A 25408-nucleotide genomic window follows, 5' to 3' on the forward strand; every position below is an offset into this window, starting at 1 on the left:
ATATCGCCAAGCAAGGCCTGTCTGATGGGGTAGCGGTGGTGCGTTGCAAAGCCATATTTCAAAGCCAACTGGAATGCCTTCTCCGCCACAATGGGGCTTATGAATGGCTGGCCGGTGACCTCGGCGCCCACGCCGGGATTTCATTCCCATGGGCTTTGGGATAGGGCGTTTGCAGGGAAGGAGATTTCTGCGGGGCCTTGGGAGCGATACACGCAGTGCAAGAAATACATTGCCATGCGTCCCTGCAAATGCATTGTGCCCCGCCCCCCCCCAGCATGCCCCCGCTGAGCTCAGGAAGTGCAATTGTGTCTCTGCACCAGCGGCGCCCAGGGCGGCTCGCGCTGCAGCACTCGCGGCGGCCCCGGGTCAGCGCAGCACCCGCCTCCGTCCGCGCAGGCGCACACCCCCAGCACCACGGTGGCATTCCCGTCGGCAAGGCCGGCGTCCCGCCCCTTAGCGACGGGTGAGGGCGGAGCCTCCCGACTGACAGCCGAGCGGCCCAACGGGGGGAGCCGAATGGGCGCGATTGACAGGGGCTGGTGCTCGGCCCCGCCCCCTCGGTTCGTTGCGGCGGCCCCGCCCACCCCCCTGGCGCGGTCTCTTCACGGCGGCGGCGGCGTCTCCATTTTATCCTGCTTCTGTCTCCGCGGCCTCCAGCGCCCGACCCGCCCGAGCCCCGCGACCCGGACCCCGACCCCGCCGCCATGAATGAGGAGTACGACGTGATCGTGCTGGGCACCGGCCTCACGGTGAGGAGGGGGCGTCCGGCCGGGCCTCGTCCCCGCTCCCCTCCCCCGGGGCGGCCGGGCCGGGCTGCAGCGGGCTCCCGCCCCCGTCCCCTCTCACCCCTGTCCCGCCCCTTACCCCATTTCCCCCTGATTCCCCCCCCCGTCCTCCCACTTCTCCCCCTCACCGCTGGCCCCGCCCCTTGCTTCTCCCCTCCCCCCACAAACCCTCCCTTCTCCGCCCCTCCCCCCGCCTCTTGCCCCCTGCGCCCCCCCGCTCCTGCGCCATTTCTCCCACCCCCCCACTTCTCCCTCTGCCCCCTGGCTCCCTCCCCCCCTCCCCCCTCCGCTGTGCCCCCTTCCTGCCGCCGCTCTCATTCATCCCCGCGCCAGGAGCCCAGCCTGGGCGGGTCCCAACAGGGGCCTGAGCTGGCAGCTGGTCTCCTGGCTCAGCTGGCAGAAGAGGGGGCCCTGCCCAGCCCAGTGGGTGGGTGGGTGGGGTCTCCCGTGGGACTGCGGTGCTGGGATCGCTAGTGGGGTCTCCCTTGCTTGAGGGGGCTTGAATATTGACTCCTGTCTCCTGAAGCTGCCTCTGGGAGGCCCCAGGAAATGCAATGGTTAGAAAAACAATCAAACACCAACCGGGCTTTATGGCCTGGTGCTGATTGTTTCCCTCCCCCCCCCGAAAACATGCACGCGCTGGGGTTTAAGGATTTCCAGTTGGGACTCTGATCTCCGTGGGTTGGGGCTGGAAAGGCACAAGCCCAGCTTTAGGGTGGAGGCAGTCAGTCTTTCTCCCCCCCTCCCTTCCTCAATGCAGCGTTCATGCTCTGTCAATCCCTGACTGCAGTAGCAGGGGGTGGGGAAAAGAACCAGCAATTGCGTGACTGAGTTGTAAACAGTCAACCAATCCCTTCAAGGGATTTTTTTTTTTCTGCTTCTGCTCATAAATTGTCCCTTTTTTCCTCCCCTGCTGAAATTTGACTATTGGTAATACTCGGCGCTCTACAAAATCCTTGGTCATCTCTTCCTTCTGTGGTGGAGGATGCTGCTTTGCAGGTTGCAGATGAGACGTAACAATGCTGCTGCTTCAGGGTCTGCTGTTACTGACTTCCTATTATTCATTCTTTGATCTGGGGGGAGAAATCTCCCTCCACCTTAACTTTTGCTAATACAGGTTTAGTAAGAAAAAAGGCTGAGATGGATTGTGAGTTGCAGAATAAGATAGACATTATTCTTTTCCAGGAATGGAGAAAGAAAATACAATATAGCTGTGAATGAATGCTTCCTTTACTGTTAAAACTGTCTGTCTTGCTCTTGCTAATCTGGACAGAGACACAATTTTGCATTTTGAAGTGGGTGGGCATTCCCCCATTTTCTTTCCCTTGCACCTCAGACTCAGGGTTCTGATAATACCTTATAAAGAGCTGCATGCACTTCCTACCATAGGCTAAATGCTGTTGTCACTTACATGCTTTGGGGACTGATGCTTTACCTATGGTGATAAATAGCCATATTTTTGCCTTTTGAGATGGCCTATTTGTTCCTGTAGGCCATTCCGTGTTGGTACAGGATTATTCCTACAGTACTTGTGCCTTAGTCTGGCTAAATGTGTGAAACCAAGGGTTTCCACCCCTTTCCCTGGGGGAGACACCTTGACAGTTGCTACTTGTCCCACCTTCTAAAAGTGGTGAGTGAAACTGATACAATCCTAGTTGGTTTCATTCTCCATCTCCCGGACAGCTGTTTTTTGAGTTAGCAAGAGGGGATCATAGCAACACAAGCTGCTCCCTCTATTTTCCTTGGGAAATAGGGCTTCTGTCTTATATTTTGACTGACTTTAGTACTATGTGGTATTAAAAACTAGGGAAATGGCTCAAGTTCCAACTAACTAACAAGAGACTATTCAGAAACACTTCTGTATTCGGTTCTTCCTCCTACAATAGTTTGACACTACTAATGCCTGAATGCAGCTCCCTGTGATTGTTGCATTTGAAACACAGGATGGTAAAGCTGAGTTGGCAAGCTAAGCACTTAACCTACATATCTAGTGCATTCATTGTGAACTTACATGACTGAGATACAAGACGAAGTGGATTCTTCTCTTCTGGTTGTCCAGCTGCACCATCCTTGTGTTCATCTTATGAACACACATCTTAAGAGATCACATTGATCTTAATCCATTTAAGAGCTACAGGTGATCAACAGTTTTATTTGAATGGGTATACTTGAGAAACTGGCTGTATTGTTATAAAGTGCTTTGAATGAAACTTAGATAGCTTGTGGTAAAAGGTAGAATTTAACTGTTATTTCTTTGTACTGTAGTGCCTAGGAGCTCCAGTCATAGTAGGTATTGGATTTAATTGTGAAAGTTCTTCTAAAAGACTTTACTCTTCAAAACAATACTATGAAGAGATAAAATTGAGGGTTTTTTGTAAGAACAGACCCAAATGTGGGGGAGTGAATGCATGGGAACAAGGGGAGGAATGGTATAGCTAAGGGATTGGGATCAATAAACATACACTGCAACTTTGAGAGGGAAATAGATTACCAGCCAATAGTAGTGGTAAACATCAAAGCTGGAATCTAATTCAGACTTCACTACAGGATTTCTGCTCCCTCAAATAAATTAGGTAACAAACAAGAAGCTTGAAATTGTTGTCCTATGGTCAATGTGGCTTTGAGTCCAGTGACTACTTGGGGTAGAGGCTTAGGGCCTGTCTACACTGGCAATTTACAGTGCTGCAACTTTCTTGCTCAGGTGTATGAAAAAACACCCTCCGCCCCGAGCGCAGCAAATTTCAGCACTGTAAAGTGCCAGTGTAGACAGTGCACCAGTGCTGGGAGCATGGCTCTTGTGGAGGTGGGTTTTTTAGAGTGCTGGGAGAGCTCTGCTGCGACCACACAAGCCACATTAAAGCGGTGCCAGTGTAGACTAGCCCTTAGAGAGTAAAGCTACAACAGAATGACATGAATAACCTCTTTGCCCTGTTGATCCCCAAACCCCTATTGAAATGTGTTGGCTGGCCACACCCCCTTAGCCTCAAGGAATCTTCATCTGAGAGAAGCCGGATAGGGTTCCCTTCAGAGGCTGAGGTAGGAAGATGAGTAAGGCATGTTTTCTAAACTTTCTTGAGGGGGGTGCTTTATGGGATGGTTGAGAAGCTGTGTCAGAGTCTCTGGGGGTTCACATTTGGTGTGTGTTTTGGGGGGGAATGGACAGATGTCAGAGCTCCTAGAGATGAGGAACCTTAATATATTCTACATGGAAATACCCTTAACCTGCTTGTCAGAAGTAAACTGTAGAATAACTTGTATCCCTAGGCACTAGTGAAGTGTGTCAGCACTCGGATGTCTGTACAGTACAGTGTTGCTATATTGCACCTGTCCTTCGGATTGCCATCATATCAGCACAACTTTTGGTGGACTTACCTAATGTTGCTGAACTCGCAACACGGTGATGTCGAGAACTTTGACATTCCAGTCTGTATAAAACAAAATATATAAAATCATCATCTTTGCGTTAATCCCATCAAATGGGATCCGCTTAATGAGTCCTCCCTCCAAAGTACTCTGTTCAATGCCATGTCCTCTATCACACCACATGCTAACATGTCTTCCTTTATGACATCCCACCACCTTTTTCTTTTTACTAATTTAAAATCAAATATTGTTCTAAAGGTACTTGTTGCTTCCCCCTTTTGTCACTCACATCAAATGTGAAATAAAATCAATAAGTTGTCAGCTTTAGTATCGCCTAAGCCTTTATACTGGGGCATAAAAACATGCATTGTCTAGTGGTGATCATTCTAGACAGGTCCATAAGTTCACTGTTACATAAATGTTGTGGAGAACTGCTAACCTACTGTATTGTCAAATAGTTAGTTTTGATACTTACTCAATTGAGGTCTCATGTCACATTGGGGAAAACTTGCTGTACAAATTTAAATAAGCCTCTCTTATGAATATCCAAAGGCATCACATCACTAATAGTTGAAACTGATTACATCTGCTAGTCAATTAAAACAAGCTAATTCCAGAGTTTGATTTTCCAAGGAGCCTGGTGGCATTGGTAGCCTATAAAAAGTAAACCAACACTTATGTAAGTCAAATTGGTAGTTCTTTTATTGTTACTTTAGTGCGGGATGGATCAATTGCAATGCTAATTAGTCATGGTATTGATAAAGAGGTGCTGGGATGTTTGTGCAACCCTAAATTACTAGGAAACTTGGTGTTCCTAGAGTTAAAAGTACAGCTGAACATGTGAACTCCTCATTCATGACAGATTTCACAATCTTTTGTCTGTAGGAATTAAAACTTAGATGCTACTTGTGACCTATCAAATTAAACATGTATGAGGATGGTGGGGGGAGAAATGTTGATCCATCTTAAGATGTGGTGCCTTTCTGCCTACATGTGTACCAAAAGGTTAGTTTGTATTTTCAGAGCTGACTGCTGCAAACTATGATTGCAGTACAACACCAGAGCTACCACATGCCCTGCAGTTTTCTTACTATGTCCTAGAAATCCTGGTGATGAATGGCATTTCAAAGTTGCATGTCAGTAGGCCCCTAATAAAATCTAAACCTTAGTTATTGTAGTTAGAAGTTATGTGCTTAGAGTGCATGTTAGATTGAACCTATGTCTTGGTTCCGGCCTGGTGTTGGCTGGCATCATAGGGACGGATAGCAGTGTCATTCCATTAAATGAATGTGATAGATCTTCAGAGCGTAAGAGCATGGGTTGAAGTGAAAGAGAGACTAAAGAATGAATTTTTGCTGGCCAGGGTTCACTGTCAAAAATATTCCCATAGCATGCTTGGTTGAAAAGGTCTAGATAGGCTTACTCTAAACACTGCGAAAGAACATGTCTCACTAATGCCTTTCAAGTATCTGGAAAATATTATTTTAAACAAAATTGATCCCAAACTCTTGTTACTAATGTTTTCCTCTCATTTTCTTAGTTTAATCAGAAATTATGTAATGGCTTGAGCTCACTTCAGAAAGTAAAGTGTAGTTGGGGCTGGAGGAGTCTGGTTTAACTGCCTGTCAAATCAGTATACATTCAAACAAAGTAATAGTCATAACAGGATCTCCATATAAGTCTTCACTCTCTGTGTCATATAGTAATACACCAAATTAGATTTTTTTTTTCACCTTGGCAAAAATTATAGAACTAAATTGTAACCACAGATTAAATTGCTATACAAACACATCAGTAGATACCTTGAATTATTTTCTATAGGACCAGTAACTCAACTTTTCAGCCTGTCAGTTGATCTGCATCTTGGGGTTGATTTGCAACTGCATAGGTAACAACTTTGGTTTAGATTCCTTGACTAACCTCAATCTACCTCTGAGGGAATGTAATTTCCAAATGGAAGGCATACTGTTTCGTGCACGTCATCTCTTCTGGTAGCTGATTATGAGATGGGATATCCCATTAATCAGAGCTTTAAAATTAGCTGACTTAACTCTCTTCTACCTTGATATCCATTGGTTGGAATATATTAATGATAGTGCTGTGAGCTTCCTGGAGATTTTTTTTTGGGGAGGGGGGGGAGCTTTTAATATACATGCAGCCAGCTAGTGTATGTAACTTAAAGATGAGTATTATTTTCTCTAGTAAGTGAAGATCTTCACCTACTGATATACTGCCTGTCAGGATCACCTGGGCTTCCAACTTGTTAGGTTAGAACACTTATACCTCAACGTGTATTTTAGAGTGGATCTTAAAATTAATACTTAATCTTCTAAACTAGAGGCTGTGTCACAAGATCACTTGAATACAGAATCTTTTCCCCCTATAGACAATGACACAATTGGCTGAAGTTTCGATCATTCTGGCAGTTTGAGGCTGTTTCTGAACTTGTCATACTTGGCACTAAGCTCTAGGAGAAAATCCATACAAATTCCGACTTTTTTTTTTTTTTTTTTTCCTTGAAGGTTTTCTGTTTGAGAGTGAGACTCCTACCATGTTGGCACCAGCAGAGAGAAGCAAATCCTGTTCATGTAAACAGGGCAGGTCACTTGGTGTCCTTGCTTGTGAAAAGCGGTCACTAGGAAGCTTAGCTCAGAGGCACTGGGGCTTAAGTTATCTTTTTCGGTCCCTGTGTTGATATGGGTTCATATCTTTCCTTGCTTGTTACTGTATCAGACTATGCTGAATCACAAACTGGGCTCTTGGATGGATACTTAAGCATGAGGCCAAAGGGAATCTGCTTTCAGCTATCTGACAACTAGCACCGAAAGGCTCTCAACCTGTTTTGAAGCCTGTGTGCCATGCCCTGGACAAACAGTCTATGCCGCAAGGAGCTTGCAGTCTAAAAGGATTTATCACTGACTGACTGCATATGTTCAATGGCACATTGCTGCAATGAGTATGGTTAATACTAACTTTCACTTTTCTGATTGTTCAAACTATCTCTTGGGTGTTCATCATGATTTATATGCAGAGTGAGCATGCTAAGCCTCTTTCTTATTGCTTATTCATTCTTTTCTTACACTTTAAGATGCCTGGGCTATCTGGGCCCCTTTCCCTGGCAGAAGCCTTGATGCAGTTTCAGCAATATTTTGTGTTCCAGCAGCCACTCTAACTTTATTTTAAAAACTACATGTGGCAGGCTGAAGGGCCTGATTTGGTTCTACCAATAAAATGGGTGGAGGGCCACAAACTGCTCCACATCTTCCTCCCTCCCCAGAGGCTGTTCTTATTATGTTCTCTGACTAACTTCCCCATCTCAATTTGTCATATGGGCATAAAGTTTCAGCAGTGAGGTCCCAGGTGTGAACTGCTGCACCTGGGGCATGGATGTGGCCTCAAAAGCCTGATCAGCCAACAAGTTTGCCTTTGGACAGTCTCTATCTGCAGCTATCTTATCAGAGAAAAAGATGCCGTATCGGCCTGATACAGGACACAACAAGGCTTCATACAGTATGTTGCTGCCTCTTTCACATTCTCCATCTGACATAGGCTTGTGGCATTTGGGTACAAACCGCTTAAGTTGAACTCCAGTGCTGTGTGCGAGAACCTGCTTTTGGTAGTAGTGTAGCAGGCCATTCGTTGCATGGATTTTAATCTATTACAAATGGATCTTAAATAAAATTGTGCTAGTTCTTAAAGCCTGAACTACAAGAAGAATCCAGGTTAGACAGTACAGAACTGAAGGAATGAGGCAACTAGAACACTTTCTATGACTTCTGCCAAGCTCCAAATTCATCTTCTGCTGCTTCCTTTTAAGATTATCTTGCTGGAAGTGGCATACACCTGTGAATTGAGAGAGATGAGGCAAAAGATACCTAACATGTCTATTTGTGTCACTAATGGGGAGAGGAAGTCATCCGGCTTCAGGAATTTAGTTATTGAAGCCATTAGAATAACTCAGATATGTTAAGTTGACTTTTTTCTTTTGTTTTGCAATCCTACTCCGCTTTCTCATGGAAATTATCAGTGCTGTACCACCATCTGCCAGACCTGACAAGCCAGTGTTTTGGCAGATTTTAATTTTTCAAATAAGTCACTGTAGGCACATGGCTGTTGAAGAGCAGCTGTAAAGACAAGCCATTCTGTTAATGAGGACCTGTCAAGCCAAATCCACAAGACTACAAATGAAGCCTCTGCAGGTTAATTTAGTGAACCGAGTCCAGGGCTTCAAATCAGCCAGTGAATTAATTGCACTTGGTAAATCCTGTTGTTCACTGTCAGAATACAGCTTGGTGGCACCCTCTCTCAGGTAGGGATGACTAATCTTAGAGGAGTAGAGCTGGCAATCAGTGTGACTTTTCTTTCTGGATTGAGCAGTAGCTAGGCTAACCCTCCTTCAGGACAAAGGCAATCTAGACATGTAGTTATGCATTCCATTTGGGTGGTATGTAACCAACCAGCGATAACTTCACTTTACTCGAAAGAGATTCACATCTTCCTGAATTCTGGCACTGGTAAATGCTGAGGAATGTTGCTGCTGCAGTGTTACTGTTCTTGGAGCTCTGATGTTAGCCACACTAGCAGATAGTGCAACATGTGAATTCAGCAGACCTTGATCTTACTATAAAGAGACCACAGGCTTGATTTGGTGGCGAAGGCACTCAGCCGGGTTTATTGTTGACAAAGCACCATACTAGTGCCCTGGCTCCATGGTTACAGATATAGAAACATGTATGACCACAACAATGGGACCAGCTCAGTGAGTATACCTAGATGCTGCCCCCTTGGCTGGCCAAAGATGCCCCTTCTATGTTTTCTCCTTTTATACATTGATACAAACAAGTTACTTACACTCCAGATATTGCTAGTTACCACCTTCTCCTTGTATCTGCTAATTTGAACAGAACATCCTTATCCCTTATCCTGTCATCCCATCCCTATCTTATAAGGGATTGGTGTGTTCCTGTACCATCTCTTAAGAATGTTTATGTAGTTACTTGAGAACTCTGGGTGTTCTTGTACCTTCCTCTCCTGTCAGGAATATGCTTACTTAGTTAACCAAAAATTAGTGTGTTTTGCCAAGGCTGAAGAAAAAACCAACGCCCCCCCCCCCCCCCCCCACCAACACAAGCTAACATCTTAAGAGTAAAGTACCGCTTAACTTGAACTTGAGACTGTGTATGGGTGGGAGTCAGGTTAGAGGCAACACTCCAGTTACAGCTTGAGCTAAAAATGAAGTGAAGACAAGCCCTTAATGTGTTCTAGTTCAACATATCCATGTTCTGTCTACAAGGCTTGTTTAAGAGCAAACAAGGGTTGACTAGCAGAACATTCTAGTTCTGTAACTTTTTTTTTTTTCAGAGCCATACACTAAAATGTAGACTCACAATGGGCAGATGTTTGGACTGTTAACCAATATGGGTTAACAGGTTCACTTAGCATTGTGGTAGACCAGACTCTGGAAAAAGAGAGAGAGCAGTGGACAATGCTGAAAATAGCAAACTAATCACAACATAAGGTGAACGTTGGTGAAAGAGCCTGGCTAGATATGATGGCTTTTGGCTGACAGCTGCATGCAGCAGATTTTCAGGAAGTTGGGAGAAGAGGCATTAGTTTCACTAAAGAAGTAAACTAAACCCTTGGCCATTCTAGAGGGCAATGTTTAACATCTGAATGTCTTAAGGATGGATGTTAGCATATCCAGGTCAGATAGCGTTCATTTGCCAAGCTAACTGGCAGCTAATAGGCATGGCCAAAAGACTTACCATCACTATTAATGCCTCTGACAGTGGATGTAGAAGTCAAGGATAGAATGTGGAGAACTACCACTTCACTCTGCAAGCTGTGATGGGATAAGAGGGAAGGTCCTCTCATGGATTGGTAACTGGTTAAAAGATAGGGAATAAATGGTCAGTTTTCAGAATGGAGATAGGTAAATAGTGGTGTCCCCCAGGGGTCTGTTCTGGGACCAGTCCTATTCAACATATTCATAAGTGATCTGGAAAAAGGAGTAAACAGTGAGGCAGCAAAATTTTGAGATGATACAAAACTACTCAAGATAGCTAAGTCCCAGGCAGACTGCGAAGAGCTACAAAAGGGTCTCTCAAAACTGGGTGACGGCAACAAAATGGCAGACTAAATTCAATGTTGATAAATGCAAAGTACTGCACACTGGAAAACATAATCCCAACTACACATATAAAATGATGGGGTCCAAATGAGCTGTTACCACTCAAGAAAAAGATCTTGGAGTCATTGTGGATAGTTCTCTGAAAACATCCACTCAATGTGCAGCAGCAGCAGTTAAAAAAGCGAACAGAATGTTGGGCATCATTAAGAAAGGGATAGATAATAAGACAGAAATTATCATATTGCCTCTATATAAATCCATGGTATGCCCACATGTTGAATACTGCATGCAAATGTGGTCGCCCATCTCAAAAAAGATATTTTGGAAAAGGTTCGGAAAAGGGCAACAAAAATGACTAGGGGTATGGAATGGCTTCCATATGAGGAGAGATTAATAAGACTGGGACTTTTCAGCTTGGAAAAGAGACTACTAAGGGCGGATATGATTTGAGGTCTATAAAATCATGACTGGTGTGGGGAAAGTAAATAAGGAAGTGTTATTTACTCCTTCTCATAACACAAGACCTAGGGGTCACCAAATGAAATTAATAGGCAGCAGGTTTAAAATAAAAGGAAGTATTTCTTCACACAACGCCTGTGGAATTCTTTGCCAGAGGATGTTGTGAAGCCAAGACTATAACAGGGTTCAAAAAAGAACTAGGTAAATTCTTGGAGGATAGGTCCATCAGTGGCTATTAGCCAGGATGGACAGGGATGGTGTCCCTAGCTTCTGTTTGCCAGAAGCTGGGAATGGGCGACAGGGGATGGGTCACTTGATGATTCCCTGTTCTGTTCATTCCCTCTGGGGCATCTGGCATTGGCCACTGTCAGAAGAGAGGATACTGGGCTACATGGACCTTTCGTCTGACCCAGTATGGCCGTTCTTATGCTCTTATTCTGAGAGGTGGTCCCTGTTGAACAGGGTTGAGGCACAGAGGGGTCATGTGCCTTTGCTGCTCTCTGTGCTGGTCTTTGGCTATACAATTGCTTCAGGCTGTAAATACTTCAGTTAGTTGGAGCAGAAAGGCTATGAATTTTTTCAAAGCTGGTTGGGGGTTTAGCCACAACTCCAACTATCTTCAATGGGAGTTGCATAGCTACATCTAGTTACATTGAGACTTTCAGAGCTAACATTTCTCTTGGAGGAACCCAGTTTCATTGATATGCTCAGCCTATCACTTCAGCTGTTTCTCAACAGGCCAAATGTAAATATGTTCTAACTTCAAACATGTGAATGGGAAGAAGGGCCTCAACTGGGTCAATGTTAAATGACTAGTGGAGTCCTTGGTCTAATGTTCAGTAACATCTCTATTCTTAAAGGGTGCATGCAGCAGCAGTATAAAAATTGTGTTGGCTGTTAAGTCAAATTCATAAGAACCGTGGTGTGTTTATATGCTCTTTTGCACATCAGTCGGCTTGAACAGAAACAAATGGCAAAATAAGCCTTCAGTTTTAACTGAAGCTTACTAAGGAAATATCAAGGCCTTGAGTCCTTCAAAGCTTGGCTAGCACGTCTAGGGCTGATCTAGCAGCAGCTGCATCTCCCCGTAAGACGGACATCTTTAAACGGTAACCTGTGGCCCCACAACAGGCGGCTTTCCTGGCTTGACACAAATGCCCTATAAAACTTCCCAAAGCTTATTGGGAGAGCCACTGTAGCTTCTGTTTTGAACAAAGCTCAGCAAAACTGTAACATGGCTTGGGTCTTCTACAGTCCATGTCAACACCGATGCCAGGCACTGCTTTCCTTCTAACTTGATGGGGAGTGTGGGGACAACTACTACTTGTCCTACCTTTAGTGGACATTCTAATCTGCAGCAGGGGAGATTTGTGTTGGCTATTAGGAAAAGATTTCTAACTATAAGGATAGCTAAGATCTGGAATAGACTTCACTGCAGGTTTTTAGGAACAGGTTAAACATCTGTCAGGGATGGTCTTGTAACATTACTTAATCCTGCCTCATTGCAGGGAACTGGACTAGATCTATTGAGTGCCCTTCCAGCCCTACATTTCTGTGTATCTCCTAGTCTGCCAAAAGTCACTTGCATATAACAGGTTGATGAGCTTGACTCTGAAAAAGAAATGTTCACAACATGGAGTGATACTTCAGACAGAATATCTAGAACAGCTGTTTTGAAACACTTGATATCAATGGCTTTTATCACAAACAAAAATGCTAAAGACTAGCAGGCTTGTATTGACTTGTCAAATCAACATTGGACTTTGAGTTGCTTGCATCTATTCAATTTTTGCTGCTTATAAGTTGTCTTGCAATAAATAGTAAAATAACTACTTCGGCATATACTCTTGTAACAGCATCTTAAAAAGATGCCCATTCCTCATGTCTGCCTGGTGGTCATGTTGTCAAAAACTACAGCTTCCTGGCATATAGTGGCTATATACTCAAATATCTACCATACTCTTGCTGTCTACCCCATATCGTCCCTACAAGCCATCTTGCTTTGCCCATCCAACTTGTATTTATGAGGCAAAACGGTCAAAAGTGGTTTGGGTGCTGTTAAACTCTACCCAGGTGCTGCTCCTGTCCTTAGGGCTTTCATTGAAACAGCATGACTTGCTCCATGCTGTTTCCAAGAATTGAAGGAAAGAGGGTTGGGGGATGGGATGACCCAGTCCTGTAACTGAAGCAAAGGACTCTTTCCCTGCATTTAAAACCTCCTCTTATTTGTACAGGAATGCATCCTCTCTGGCATCATGTCAGTGAATGGAAAGAAGGTCCTTCACATGGATCGCAACTCTTACTATGGAGGTGAAAGTGCATCTATAACACCACTGGAGGATGTAAGTACCTAGAATAATGCACTCTATTGTACTCACTCCTGTACCTCCATGGTCTTGCTTCTAAATCTTTGTGTCCTCTTCCTAACTGAAGATTGAATCTTGCCCCTGTTCCTAAGGGGAGGATTAACTGCACAGCTTACCAGGAGTGCAGCTAGTACAAGTGTGGAAGAGACCAGAAATGTAGCTGACACCTAAAACAAAGAAATGCTGTCTTGGAGCCTTTGGTCTTTATTCCTACGCTACTTGGGGAGCTTAACACTAAGGACAGTTCGTTCAGTATCACGTGTCAATTGTTCAGTGTTTATGCTAATAGCTAGTATTTTTAAACATGTCTCTAGAAATAAGTTGCTCCAAAATAGCTTCGTTTCGACTGTCATGGATATGACTTGGCTGTCTTTTGTATTGCCGTCCCGCTTACTGAGTGATGTGACTGTCATGAAAACGCAACAATGTGTCAAGCTGTTTATCACTCAGATAGGATCAAAAGTAAAAGCACTAATGCATTTTAATCCAAAAGGCACTGACTGGGATAGACTTAATTGCTTAGCTCATTTACACATGAGGATTGCAAAGCTCTCTCAACATCCTAGCCCCAAAGCTGCAGTTGCTGCAAATCGCTGATCAATATTCTATTAGGAATTGGTCTCAGCAATCTCAACACATAATCCTACAATGTAAGATGGACAAAACACTAATTCATATGGAAACTTTTTGTTTAAAAATCAGGCTCACAGATACGGGTATTCTTTGCCCTTCTGCTCAGTGAGGCAACAAACTTGATCAGTGGAGTGAAATTATTCTTGCAGTATTCTACAACTGCAACTTCAGTTCAACAGGCCACAAACCTGACAAGCTTGTCTCCAGTTTAAGGGCTCTGTATTAGAGGAAAATCAGACACTGAGGCAAGCAGGCTACCTGATGCTATACCTAAAGTAGCAACAGCTTGATGTGATTTGCACATGGCATCAATTAGTCCAGTTTCCGCCAAACTAAAATCTGGCTGGCCACAGGCTTGCGGTGGGAGGGCTATAGATTAATGCACAAGAAGTTTTGGCATGTTCTGGGGAGCGTAAGCGTGTATTTTGATGAGATTATTGTAACCTTGCAGATTCATTAATGAATAGTGCATGTTTTCTCCACTGTATACGAACACTTATCCTTTTTTAAAGCTTTACAAAAGGTTTAACATACCAGGATCTCCACCAGAATCAATGGGCCGAGGAAGAGACTGGAACGTGGACCTAATTCCAAAATTCCTTATGGCTAATGGTAAGTAACTTAACTTAAATCAGACCGAAGGTCCCAAGCTAGTAAACTTTCTATGTATCAGTCACTCTAACAGCTACTATTAAGGACTGGTTTCTTGCTGTATCTACTCCAGGGCTTGAAATACTGCTCGTCCAAACCAGCCAGATATGAGAGCGTGATCTCATTACTTGTAATACCCATCTAGCCTCCAATGGCTAATTACACAGGTGTCACAGGTCTAGCTGTCTTTCCAACTGAGATGTTGCACATGAAGATCTGTCTCCAGTAGATGCGCTGTAGCATGCTATACTACTCTAAAGGAATCCTAAAAACACAACTGAAAATCCGTGTGTGTGTGGGGGGGGGAAGTCTGTAGATGACAAATTAACACCTGTTTTGCACACCAATTAATCAGGGGGAAAGTTGAGCCATGACTAGTGAAGACTTTATGGAAAAACACACTCTCAAACCTCTGCTTACTAAAGCAAGGTTTTTGAATTTTTAGGTAGAGTGGATGCCATAAGTACTGCAGCATAATTAAAAATTGTAGGAAGAAACAGTGACTGCAATTGTGTAGGGTGGGAAAATATTGAGTTAATAGACTGTAACAGCCTGTCAGTGGCTTGCATACTTCTCGACTCCAGTGATTCCTTCCCAACTTTTCCAAAAACTTATTTCTGTAACCACTGACAACTTCAGTAATACTGAGTTTCCTGCTCCAGTCCTTATTGGCACTGATAAGTGTTCTGGAATGGCTTCCTCTCTTTCATTGGCAGCTGCAGAATTTTTAGGGTGCGGTTGTCTTATTGACTGGTCAACAACTTGTCCTGTGGTGTGTCCCTGGGTACTTAATACTTTCAGTCTGACAGTGTATTACTTCTGGTGACTTTTTGTCGCTGAAATGTATGTAAGGGGTAAGACACTACCAAGCATAAAGCTTGTCTTTGCATAGTGAAACCACTTTGTGTGCAGAACACTAAACTCAACTAACCTGCAGACCCATATGAAAACAACTAGGGATGTGACTTTTTCTGTCAGCAGGCTAGGTAGTAGTATGGACTTTCCTGCCAGGGATGTATTCATGGGTTCTGGAGCGGGCGGGGCGGGGGCCCACCCTACAACTGCATACAAGTTTTTGTTTAACTTGTTTGGATACTTGTCCATAAAACTGGAGTATTTAGTCAAGAGCTACTACAGTCTATTCTAGGTAACATTATTTGCAAAGTTGAAACTTAAGTCTAAATGTTGCTATATGTAGCAGGCCCCATAATAAAATGACAGGGATACTAATAGAGCGGGGACAGTGTTTGTAATATTCCTCTATACTTACCAAAGCTATAGTGAGCGTAATTTGTATCCAAGGAAGCTGTTAAACTGCTGTAAGCTGGCTAAAATTAATAGAATGTCAACATTTTCATAAATCTCTACAACTTGTGCAATCTCTACCTTGTGTGTGCTAATCTGGGAATGCTGTGGCAGAGCAGTGCTCCTAGCATTGCAGGAGCTCATCCTAAACTGCAAAAGCACTCTTCTACCATAATGGGGGCCCTGCAAAAAGAGGAACAGTCCTCTGTCCTTCAGACAGAGTAAATGCTCACCTGGCCACAGACTGCTGGCTGACTTTTCTGCTGAAACTTCTTCATTGCAGGTCAGTTGGTAAAGATGCTGCTTTACACAGAAGTCACTCGCTACCTAGACTTCAAAGTGACTGAAGGAAGCTTTGTCTACAAGGGAGGAAAAATCTACAAAGTTCCTTCCACTGAGGCAGAAGCCCTGGCATCCAGTAAGCAGTTATACTTGGTTATACTATTGCTTGTGTCCTTCTGAGAGCTCATAGCTGTACGCGTAAATATTTGGCATTTCCTGTGACTTGAGTTGTACCAAGGTCATCGGGGGTCTCGGATGAACTGGGACTCGTTCAGGGATGCGTTCTTCATCTGCAACCACACTATAGTAAAGGGTAACAAGATTTGATTAATGTGTCAAGGTAATGCTGCACATTAGCAATGATGTTTATAATGTGCTCTGTTCCAGCAGCACGTTCTATGCCTGAGTATGGGGATCATCCTCAGCTGCTCACTTTCCAAATGAGAAATCTACTTCCTTCTGCAAACACCAGACGTGGTCAATGTACTAACACAGAGATTCTCAACCTTCTTTGAACTGCACCCCACCTTAGCACTCTTTTGCTTGGAGCCCCTCCCCCTTACAATAGCAGTAAGGATGCTGCCTGCCATGTGGGGTTGCAGTGCCATTCAGATTTGATCCACATTCCCTCCATGATAGCCAAATGCAGGTGTGTGTAGAAGTGCCTTCCAGGCAGAGGTGGTGAGGCGAGGAGGGCTTCAGGACACAGGCGGGTGGCTGCAGGCAGGTGCAGGACCTACATTTCAGTTTTGTAACTCATTAGCTGTTGAGTTGGCAGTTGGGCCTGTTACCCTCCCTCGGGGCTGCATGCCCCCCCATTCTGCCATAACTGGGGTGGGGGAGCCTAAGCCCCTCTGGGGGGCTGCCACTTCCAGCCTCCCCTGTCCTAGCCCTGCTCCCTGCAGAAGGCACAAGACCTGGCCCCACTCACTAGAGCCTCACTCGCCCTCTCCCCTGGCACAGCTGGGCAGCTATAGAAGGCACAGCCCTCAAGGGTTCTGGCAGAGGCAGAAGTCTATCTGGGGTGAAGTGTGAGGCCAGTGCCAGCAGGGCTGAATGCAGGTGGCAATGCTTCGCACAGAACCAGAGCAAGGTGAGCCTCCTGGGGAACTAGGCCCCATGCTCATCGTAGTCTGACTCCCTTCCCCCCACCTCATCATGATTGGAGAATGTCTGGAACAAATTTGAATGGTGGTGTAACCTCATGCAAGTCATTACGCCAAGTCATAACACCACACGTTCAAACTGGCTCTGACATGCTCTGCCCCCATTGGGTCTCTGAGGGATGGTCTCTCTCTAGAACAGGGGTGGGCAGACTTTTTGGCCCGAGGGCCACATTAGGGTTGCAAAACTGAATGGAGGGCTGGGCCTCCCCAAATAGCCTGACCCCCGCCCCCTATCTGCCCCCTCCCACTTCCAACCCCCCTGCTCCTTGTCCCCTAACCGCCCCCTGGGACCCTCCCCATCCAACCCCCCTGCTCCCAGTCCCCTGACTGCCCTGCCCCCATCCCCGCCCCCTGGAACCCTATGCCTATCCGACTGCGCCTCCCCTGCCCAGAACCTCTGCCCCATTCAACTGCCCCCTGTTCCCTGACTGCCTCCCGGGGCCCCCCGCCCCTTATACAACCCCCAGCCCACTTACCATGCCGAGCACAGCAGCATGTCTGGCTGCTGCGCCGGCCGGAGCCAGACACGCTGCCACTCTGTTCGGCAGGAGCGCGCCGCTCCGCCGCCCAGAGCACGGCCCGCGCGGCAGCATGGCTCTGCGGGAGAGGAGGGGACAGCGGGGGGAGGGGGCGGGGGCAAGACTCCCCGGCTGGGAGCTCAGGGACCGGGCAGGACGGTCCCGTGGGCTAGATGTGGCCCATGGGCCGTAGTTTGCCCACCTCTGCTCTAGAAGGTCTATTGTAGTACAGGACTAGCAAACCAAACTCTGCTTCTGGTGCCGCCATAGACTTTTTACCTTGTAGCTTTAATCTTCCCATCCCCAAGTTTCTTCGCTACGAGCAGAGATGCTTATCTTGTATTGTAGGCAACCTAATGTTAAAATTCTCTTCCTCATATGAATGTGTTAAATACCTTTTCACCTGGCAAACCTGAACTTTCTCATTCCTTTAATACAAAGTAGGGGTCAGCTAGCAACCGTTAAGGTTAATGACTGAACAGTTTTGTCTCCAAATAGCATGCTAGTGATTATTCACAGTCCAGTACAACTGGTTAGGATGGCCTAAGACAGTCAGGCACTCCCAACATCTCTCCAAATATTAAAGTTGGGGTACTAGGTAATCCCGCGAGCCCTGCAAATCCACTGATAGCAGCAGATGATTTTTTGCGGATCGCAGCTCCAATGCAGATACAACCTTTGTATCCGCGCAGGGCTCTGCAGCACACACGCACCAGAACAGAGTGGCTGTCACCCGGCCCGGAGGCTGCAGCTCTGTTCTCTGCATCACACAGGAGCAGCAGTAGCCTGCTCGGCATTCTGGGTGTTGTAGTCCCCCAGCTTGTTCAGACGGCGGTGATAAAATACAACTCCCAGAAGGGAGCGTGACCATGCACTCCTGTGCAGTGAGTCAAGCACATTGTGTTAGAGCCGCTGCAGCTGCACTGGGGGGTGTTCGAGCCCCCCATTGGGAGGGTGGTGCTGCACATGAGGGCCCAGGATGTAGGCTCCCTGCCCATAGCTGGGAAGGAGGTATGATGGGGGTGGAGTGTGCTGTGCAGGGCCACCCAGAGGATTCAGGGGGCCTGGGGCAAAGCAATTTCGGGGGCCCCTTCCATAAAAAAAAGTTGCAATACTCTAGAATACTATATTCTCGTGGGGGCCCCTGCGGGGGCTGGGGCAAATTGCCCCACTTGCCCTCCCCCCCCCCCCGGGTGACCCTGGTGCTGTGGGAGGTCTCTGGGGAGAAGTGGGCGGTAGTTGGGGGTTTGGCACAGCCCTGTGTCACTGTTGCGCGGTGACCTGTGGAGCTGTCAGTAGAGCCCTGCAAATCTGCAGACCATTTATATGGATCGGATGTGGCTACAGATTTTTGTATCCATGCAGGGCTCTAGTAATGCCCTCTCCAGAGGAACAAGACAGCCCAGAATCTTTCACAGGTGCAGAAATACCCTTCCTGAGGACAAGCTTGGGGAGGCTCTGAATGTGCCAGGGAGGACGCTGCACATCTCGTGCATGATAGAGGGGAGACCTCTTTGTCAGTAGCAGACATGTCTGCTAGCAAACCAGAGAGAACAGGTCCAGATGCAAAACTGTATCCCTTGGTGACCCTGTCAAATCAGCCCTTTGTGGCTAGTTTCTTGTCCTGATAACTTTTCTAGAAGGCCAATTATTCTTTGGTGTTCCCCTGGTTCAAGTTCCTATTTAACTTTTTCAGGTTCACTGACGTAAACTCCTGAGACTCCAGGAAATTGGTGTATTTGGCTTCTTGCTCAGTAGCAATGCCATGTCTTGGCACTTTGTCTTTGGGTATGTGTGCACTAGAAATGGCACAGCTGCAGCACTTTAGTGTAGACCCTACAGCAATGGGCATGGTCTTGCACTGCTGTAGTACATGCACCTCTCCAAGAGGCATTAGCTAGGTCAAGGGAAGAATTCTTCTGTTGACCTAGCAGTGTGAATGCTGGTGCTTAGGTGGCTTAACTTCATCTCTGAGGAGTTTTTTCTCACCCCCGAGCAAGGTAGCTACGTTGACCTAACTTTGTAATGTAGACCAGCACTCAGACTCTGAAATGGCATTAAGCAGGCAAGATGCATAAACTGAGGAAGAGTTATTTAGGTAGCCCTTTTAGTTCTTTTTGTACCCATTGCAAAAAAAAAATGACAGTCTAGTCACTTGCGATCATATACAGGGTCCTCGTGCATTCCTATTGTGGAACACACCTGAATAATCTATCCTGGAGCAGGACACTCTCCCGCTTGCAGTTCGTATCCCTGTAGTTACTACAGTTGTTTACATGGACCAGCATTGCATAGCCATCTCTGGCAAGTATGGGGAACTAAGTCATAAAGTTCCTTAAAGTTGTTGTAAAAAATTCTCAAATGCGAACTGAATGCAACCAATGAAATGTCTGTCTAAATTTGCAGCCTGCTCAAATGCTGCTGCTGCTCTGTCTAGCTCAGCATTGCTGTCGGTTGACAGTGACTACCTTTTGCTTCTGCTCAGAACAGCAGTGGAATGATCCTGTCTGCTTCATGTCTTCAATTTGGGGAAAGCTGGCAGCAACGCAGGCAGTTGCTAGGCTTTTGGGGAGGAGCCAAATGTGGTGGAAGAGGGTGTCTGGTTCCCACCCTATTGGATAGGAGAGAAAGTTCCTTCTCCCTTAGCTAGAGGGTAATCGAGCTTAACACAGCCGCCTGCTAGTCTGAGGCTGATCCAGAAAAGCTCACTAACCATGGTCAGGTCAGTCCCCGCCCCTCTTCCAGTGACTGGAAGTCGTGGAAGCCAGGCTACATGTAGGTTGTCTCTGAACTCTGGGTGTGGCTGTCATATAATTCCTGCCTCTGAGTAGTGTCTGGCACATCTTCCAAGCTCTTAATAGGCAGTTACTATGACAGCTGCCAGTATTAAGCAAACTGGTTTTCCATGCTTAGCTGGATTTTTGGCCTCTGTAGCCTGAATGGTTACTTCATACTCTGGCAGTTAATTTAGGGGTACCTTGGGGAAAGATTAAATTATAAACTTCTGCTGTCGAGGGCTAAACAAAGCCCTTCATCTCTGGTGTAATACTCCATGGTCTTTGCCATGGAACTGGAGGAAAGCTTACTTTGAAAGGACCTTCAAAGTAGCTCAAATTCCTCACTTCTGACCTCTGATCTGACTAATTTAATTCTTTTGGTGTTGTAGGTTTAATGGGCTTGTTTGAGAAACGCCGATTCAGGAAATTCTTAGTGTATGTTGCCAACTTTGATGAAAATGACCCCCGGACTTTTGAAGGTGTTGATCCCAAGAAGACCACCATGAGAGATGTGTATAAAAAGTTTGACCTGGGCCAAGATGTCATAGACTTCACAGGCCATGCCCTTGCACTCTACAGAACTGATGAGTAAGTATTCACTATTCACCGGCTTTTCCCAAACTAAGCTAGTGGCCAGTGAGTTGGGAGAGAATGCTTCAGAGTAGTGGACCACCTTCATTAGCCACAAATGTACCTTTCTTGAAGTAAATCTCATGCAGCATCCTTTAGTGCTGCCTTTGGAATGGAGCCTTTACATGCTGCGTCTTCAATACTGATTGGGTTTCTTTCACAAGCAGAAATATCCTCCAGAGTTACTTGGCGCCTAAATGGGTTCTCCAATGGTACACTGAATAAAATGTTCTCTGTCAGGCTGAAAGGGAAGAGCTCTTCTGAAGCATAAGCCTTTAAGGGGAAGCAGTGGAGTCGGGGGAAGCGTGGGAATCATAACTTCATGGGGATGAATGTTAACTCTTGAAGCACACCCGAATCCAAGGCCATCTTGGGTCTGAGTAAACAGCAACTCATTTCACCAAATGCATTGTACAGTCTCGATTCTCTTTTTGCAGCTACCTAGATCAGCCATGCCAAGAAACAATCAACAGGATTAAACTTTACAGCGAGTCTCTGGCTAGATATGGTAAAAGCCCTTACCTTTATCCCCTCTATGGCCTTGGAGAGCTGCCCCAGGGGTTTGCAAGGTGAGAACTGGGGGGTGGTGGTGGTGGTGTGAATAACTTGTCTCAAATGCATCAAGTGTGTTCGAGGATTCTGTTAGACTCTAATGCTCAGACTCTGCTGAGAACCTCTTAACTATTAAACAGCATTTTCTTTAGCGTCCCTCTCTTCTCTAGGTAAATCCCTCTGTGTGGGATGGGCAGCAAGAGCTGGGAGGGGCAGTGCTTCTGCAGGAGGGGTAGGGCAGGATGGTACTTGAATTAGGCGGGGGGGATGGGGGGGGGGGGTTCTCAGAGGGTGAAGTGTCTAGTGGGTCACATCTTAGTTCTCTGGCCCCAGGTTAACTAAACTGACTTGAAAGGGGAAGGTCTTTCAAACTAAACTTTTCTGCAGAGCTGAGCCAGGGTCTAAGCGAATTGTTTAGTGTCAGAGGTGTGCTAAAGCAGAGGCTGTTAATATTGGCTTCACTTAGCAGTTAGCGGGGCATCTGAAATACTACAGGAACTGACTAAGCTTTGGGGGTGTGTGCGTCTTTAACTAAAACTGGAAACTACAGTAAAATGCAGTGAGTAGCATTTCCACTCTAAATGTGCCAGTGTTTGATGTGGAATCACACTCCAGCTTTTTCATAACTGAGGCCCTGCTGGCTGATGTTCAGAATTACTAAACCTTTCTCAGTGACACAGGGAGATCCGTATAAGCAGAGTAGAATTTGTTCAAAGTCCAAATGTTAAAGCTGAAACAGTATCCAGCATTTTTGAATAGACTTGGCTTTTCCACCACAGAACTGTTCCCTGAATGCTGCAGGTCTTGGAGTTTAGTGGCTTGAAGCCTATTTGAGTTACTTGGCCAACAAGTAGCTGATTCTGACCAGTCAGCAGATGGGACTAGTCAAAGCCATGATTTACAAGTACTGGCTGGTGTCTTGATAGTTCACTTCAGTTTCCTCCTTTGGCCTTAAATTGACAGTCTTGATTCTTAATCAAAGAAGTAAGTAGTGACTGCACATGTTGAGTCTATGCTTTCAGTAATTCCCATGCAATTTCAAAAGAAGTTGCTTAAGTTACCACATTATTGGCCTCTCCTCTTAATATTTGTAATAAGCAACTGCTACAATAAGATGCACATCTTGGCTAGAACTGCAACTGCTCTTAAAAGTTAATTGTAAAATAGATATTTGGGGGCTGGTAGAATTTGGGAGCAAGTCTGTCGAAGTCACTGAAGTATATTCTTAATGGCATCCTGGGCAGTAAAACTATGGCCCTAGATTGAGTTACAGGAATAAGACACTTCTGACTCCAAACTAAAGGTTCGCTGATCATTTAAATGGCCGCCTGAGGAATAGTCCGTCACCTAGACTTGGGCAGGGCATGTGTTCCCTGGGCGAGGTGGGGTGGGGGGAAGGGGATTTTTCTTCTCCAAAGCCTCCTGGCTCTGACTCCTTACGGAGGCCAGGGAACTGTTACCAGGAGCTCAGTCACTTCCAGCGTATGCAGCTGCCTGCTAAGGCAGAGGAAATGAACAATCAGCTATAAGAAGGCTGTAGCAAACGTGAAGCTTCATTATGCTAAAGTCTCCTTACTCTTGTAGGCTAAGTGCTATTTACGGAGGCACCTACATGCTGAACAAGCCAATTGAAGAGATTGTGATAGAAAATGGCAAAGTGGTTGGTGTGAAATCGGAAGGAGAGGTACAGTAATGCTTTGGATTCTTTTCTCAAATATTTGCGGTTAGAGATCTCCTTCTCAATTTAGTTCCTCAAACACTACACTTGCTTTTGCGCGAACCCCCATCAGTTAATATTGGCTTAACTTAACAGTTAGCAGGGCATCTGAAATACTACAGGAACTGACCAAGCTGTCTTTGGGGGGGGGGGGTGTGCGTCAATTAGTGCAAAAGCAAGTGTGGTGTCTGAGGAACTCAGGCTTGGGTTGGTACGCACCCAAACGAGGTTGAGCCATCAGATTGTAAACTTGCAGGATTTTTGACTCAATCTTAAGGTGGCTTTTAAGCTCCCAAAGCTGTGCCACTGGAGTGATGTGGTAAAAAGACAGTAAGAAAATCTAAACAGGTGAACTTCACGTGTTACTTGAAGTAGACTTAGAAAATAACGTCAGAGGGATTTTATCCTAAATCTTCACTTTGGATGTATGTCAGGATTGTTGTGTTCCTTGAAAGCTGAGGAGGCAGGTCAATCAAAACGAGACACCTTTCCTTGCAGCGGTCAGTGCATCTAACCTAAATATAAAATTGGCCTTGGCCTTAAGATGCATTAGTTGTTTGTGTATTTCTGGCACTGAATTTCCTTACTGTTTCCCCAGATACTCAGTAAATCAGCCTTGCCCAACTATCAGAATTTACCAGCCCAAGCAGAAAATCTACTTGCCCATATCTGATGGCAGCTCTAAAAACACTTCACTCATCTGCCAGTTTGCTTGCAATTTTACAGGGCGAGTTGAATTTGTCACACTGGCTAACCATCTCTGTAATACAGATGCCTCTTAATCTTCAAAGCATTAAAAAATGGCACAGTTCATACCAGGGTGAATCTAAATAAAACTACAAATGATGGATGCTGTATAGACCAAATATCTAACTTGTGCTCAAATTCTGTTTCCAAATCTCCAGATGACCTCACTGATTAGACATATGCATTCATAACCATAATCCCTCTGATGCTGATGAGGCAATTTTTGTTCAATGTCCCTACATTCTTACTATTGATACATCCATAAGATTGCACAATATAAATGTGAAGTTTGAGGAACTGTCACAGATTGAAGTGTCACTAGAGGAGGTTTTGGAATTAATTGATAAACTTAACATTAACAAGTCACCGGGACCAGATGGCATTCACCCAAGAGTTCTGAAAGAACTCAAATGTGAAGTTGCGGAACTATTAACTAAGGTTTGTAACCTGTCCTTTAAATTGGCTTCTGTACCCAATGACTGGAAGTTAGCTAATGTAACACCAATATTTAAAAAGGGCTCTAGAGGTGATCCCGGCAATTATAGACGGTAAGTCTAACGTCGGTACCGGGCAAATTAGTCGAAACAATAGTTAAGAATAAAATTGTCAGACACACAGAAAAACATAAACTGTTGAGCAATAGTCAGCATGGTTTCTGTAAAGGGAAATCGTGTCTTACTAATCTATTAGAGTTCTTTGAAGGGGTCAACAAACATGTGGACAAGGGGATCCAGTGGACATAGTGTACTTAGATTTCCAGAAAGCCTTTGACAAGGTCCCTCACCAAAGGCTCTTATGTAAATTAAGCTGTCATGGGATAAAAGGGAAGGTCCTTTCATGGATTGAGAACTGGTTAAAAGACCGGGAACAAAGGGTAGGAATTAATGGTAAATTCTCAGAATCGAGAGGAGTAACTAGTGGTGTTCCCCAAGGGTCAGTCCTCGGACCAATCCTATTCAACTTATTCATAAATGATCTGGAGAAAGGGGTAAACAGTGAGGTGGCAAAGTTTGTAGATGATACTAAACTGCTCAAGATAGTTAAGACCAAAGCAGACTGTGACGAACTTCAAAAAGATCTCACAAAACTAAGTGATTGCCATTTTGTTGTCCAAATGAAATTTAATGTGGACAAATGTAAAGTAATGCACATTAGAAAAAATAAGCCCAACTATACATACAATATGATGGGGGCTAATTTAGCTACAAGAAGTCAGGAAAAAGATCTTGGAGTCATCGTGGATAGTTATCTGAAGATGTCCATGCGGTGTGCAGAGGCGGTCAAAAAAGCAAATAGGATGTTAGGAATCATTAAAAAGGGGATAGAG

The 25408-nt window shown here is 45.3% G+C and overlaps 1 protein-coding gene across 1 annotated transcript in view; it reads left to right on the plus strand.

The window, feature by feature from the left end:
• The first annotated feature begins 611 nt into the window (after window positions 1-611).
• GDI2 (GDP dissociation inhibitor 2) overlaps window positions 612-25408 on the plus strand; it is a 28793-nt gene continuing 3996 nt past the window's right edge. Inside the window, exons 1-7 of the mRNA XM_024200538.3 lie at window positions 612-749; window positions 12972-13079; window positions 14249-14348; window positions 15976-16110; window positions 20825-21023; window positions 21503-21634; window positions 23202-23301. Of these exons, the coding sequence (XP_024056306.1) occupies window positions 705-749; window positions 12972-13079; window positions 14249-14348; window positions 15976-16110; window positions 20825-21023; window positions 21503-21634; window positions 23202-23301 (819 nt within the window). The 5' untranslated portion in view covers window positions 612-704. The remainder of the gene's footprint in view (window positions 750-12971; window positions 13080-14248; window positions 14349-15975; window positions 16111-20824; window positions 21024-21502; window positions 21635-23201; window positions 23302-25408) is intronic.

The sequence above is a fragment of the Terrapene carolina genome, unplaced genomic scaffold (assembly GCF_002925995.2).
Source record: "Terrapene carolina triunguis isolate 2854851 unplaced genomic scaffold, T_m_triunguis-2.0 Scaffold68, whole genome shotgun sequence".
Classification (NCBI taxonomy): domain Eukaryota; kingdom Metazoa; phylum Chordata; order Testudines; family Emydidae; genus Terrapene; species Terrapene triunguis.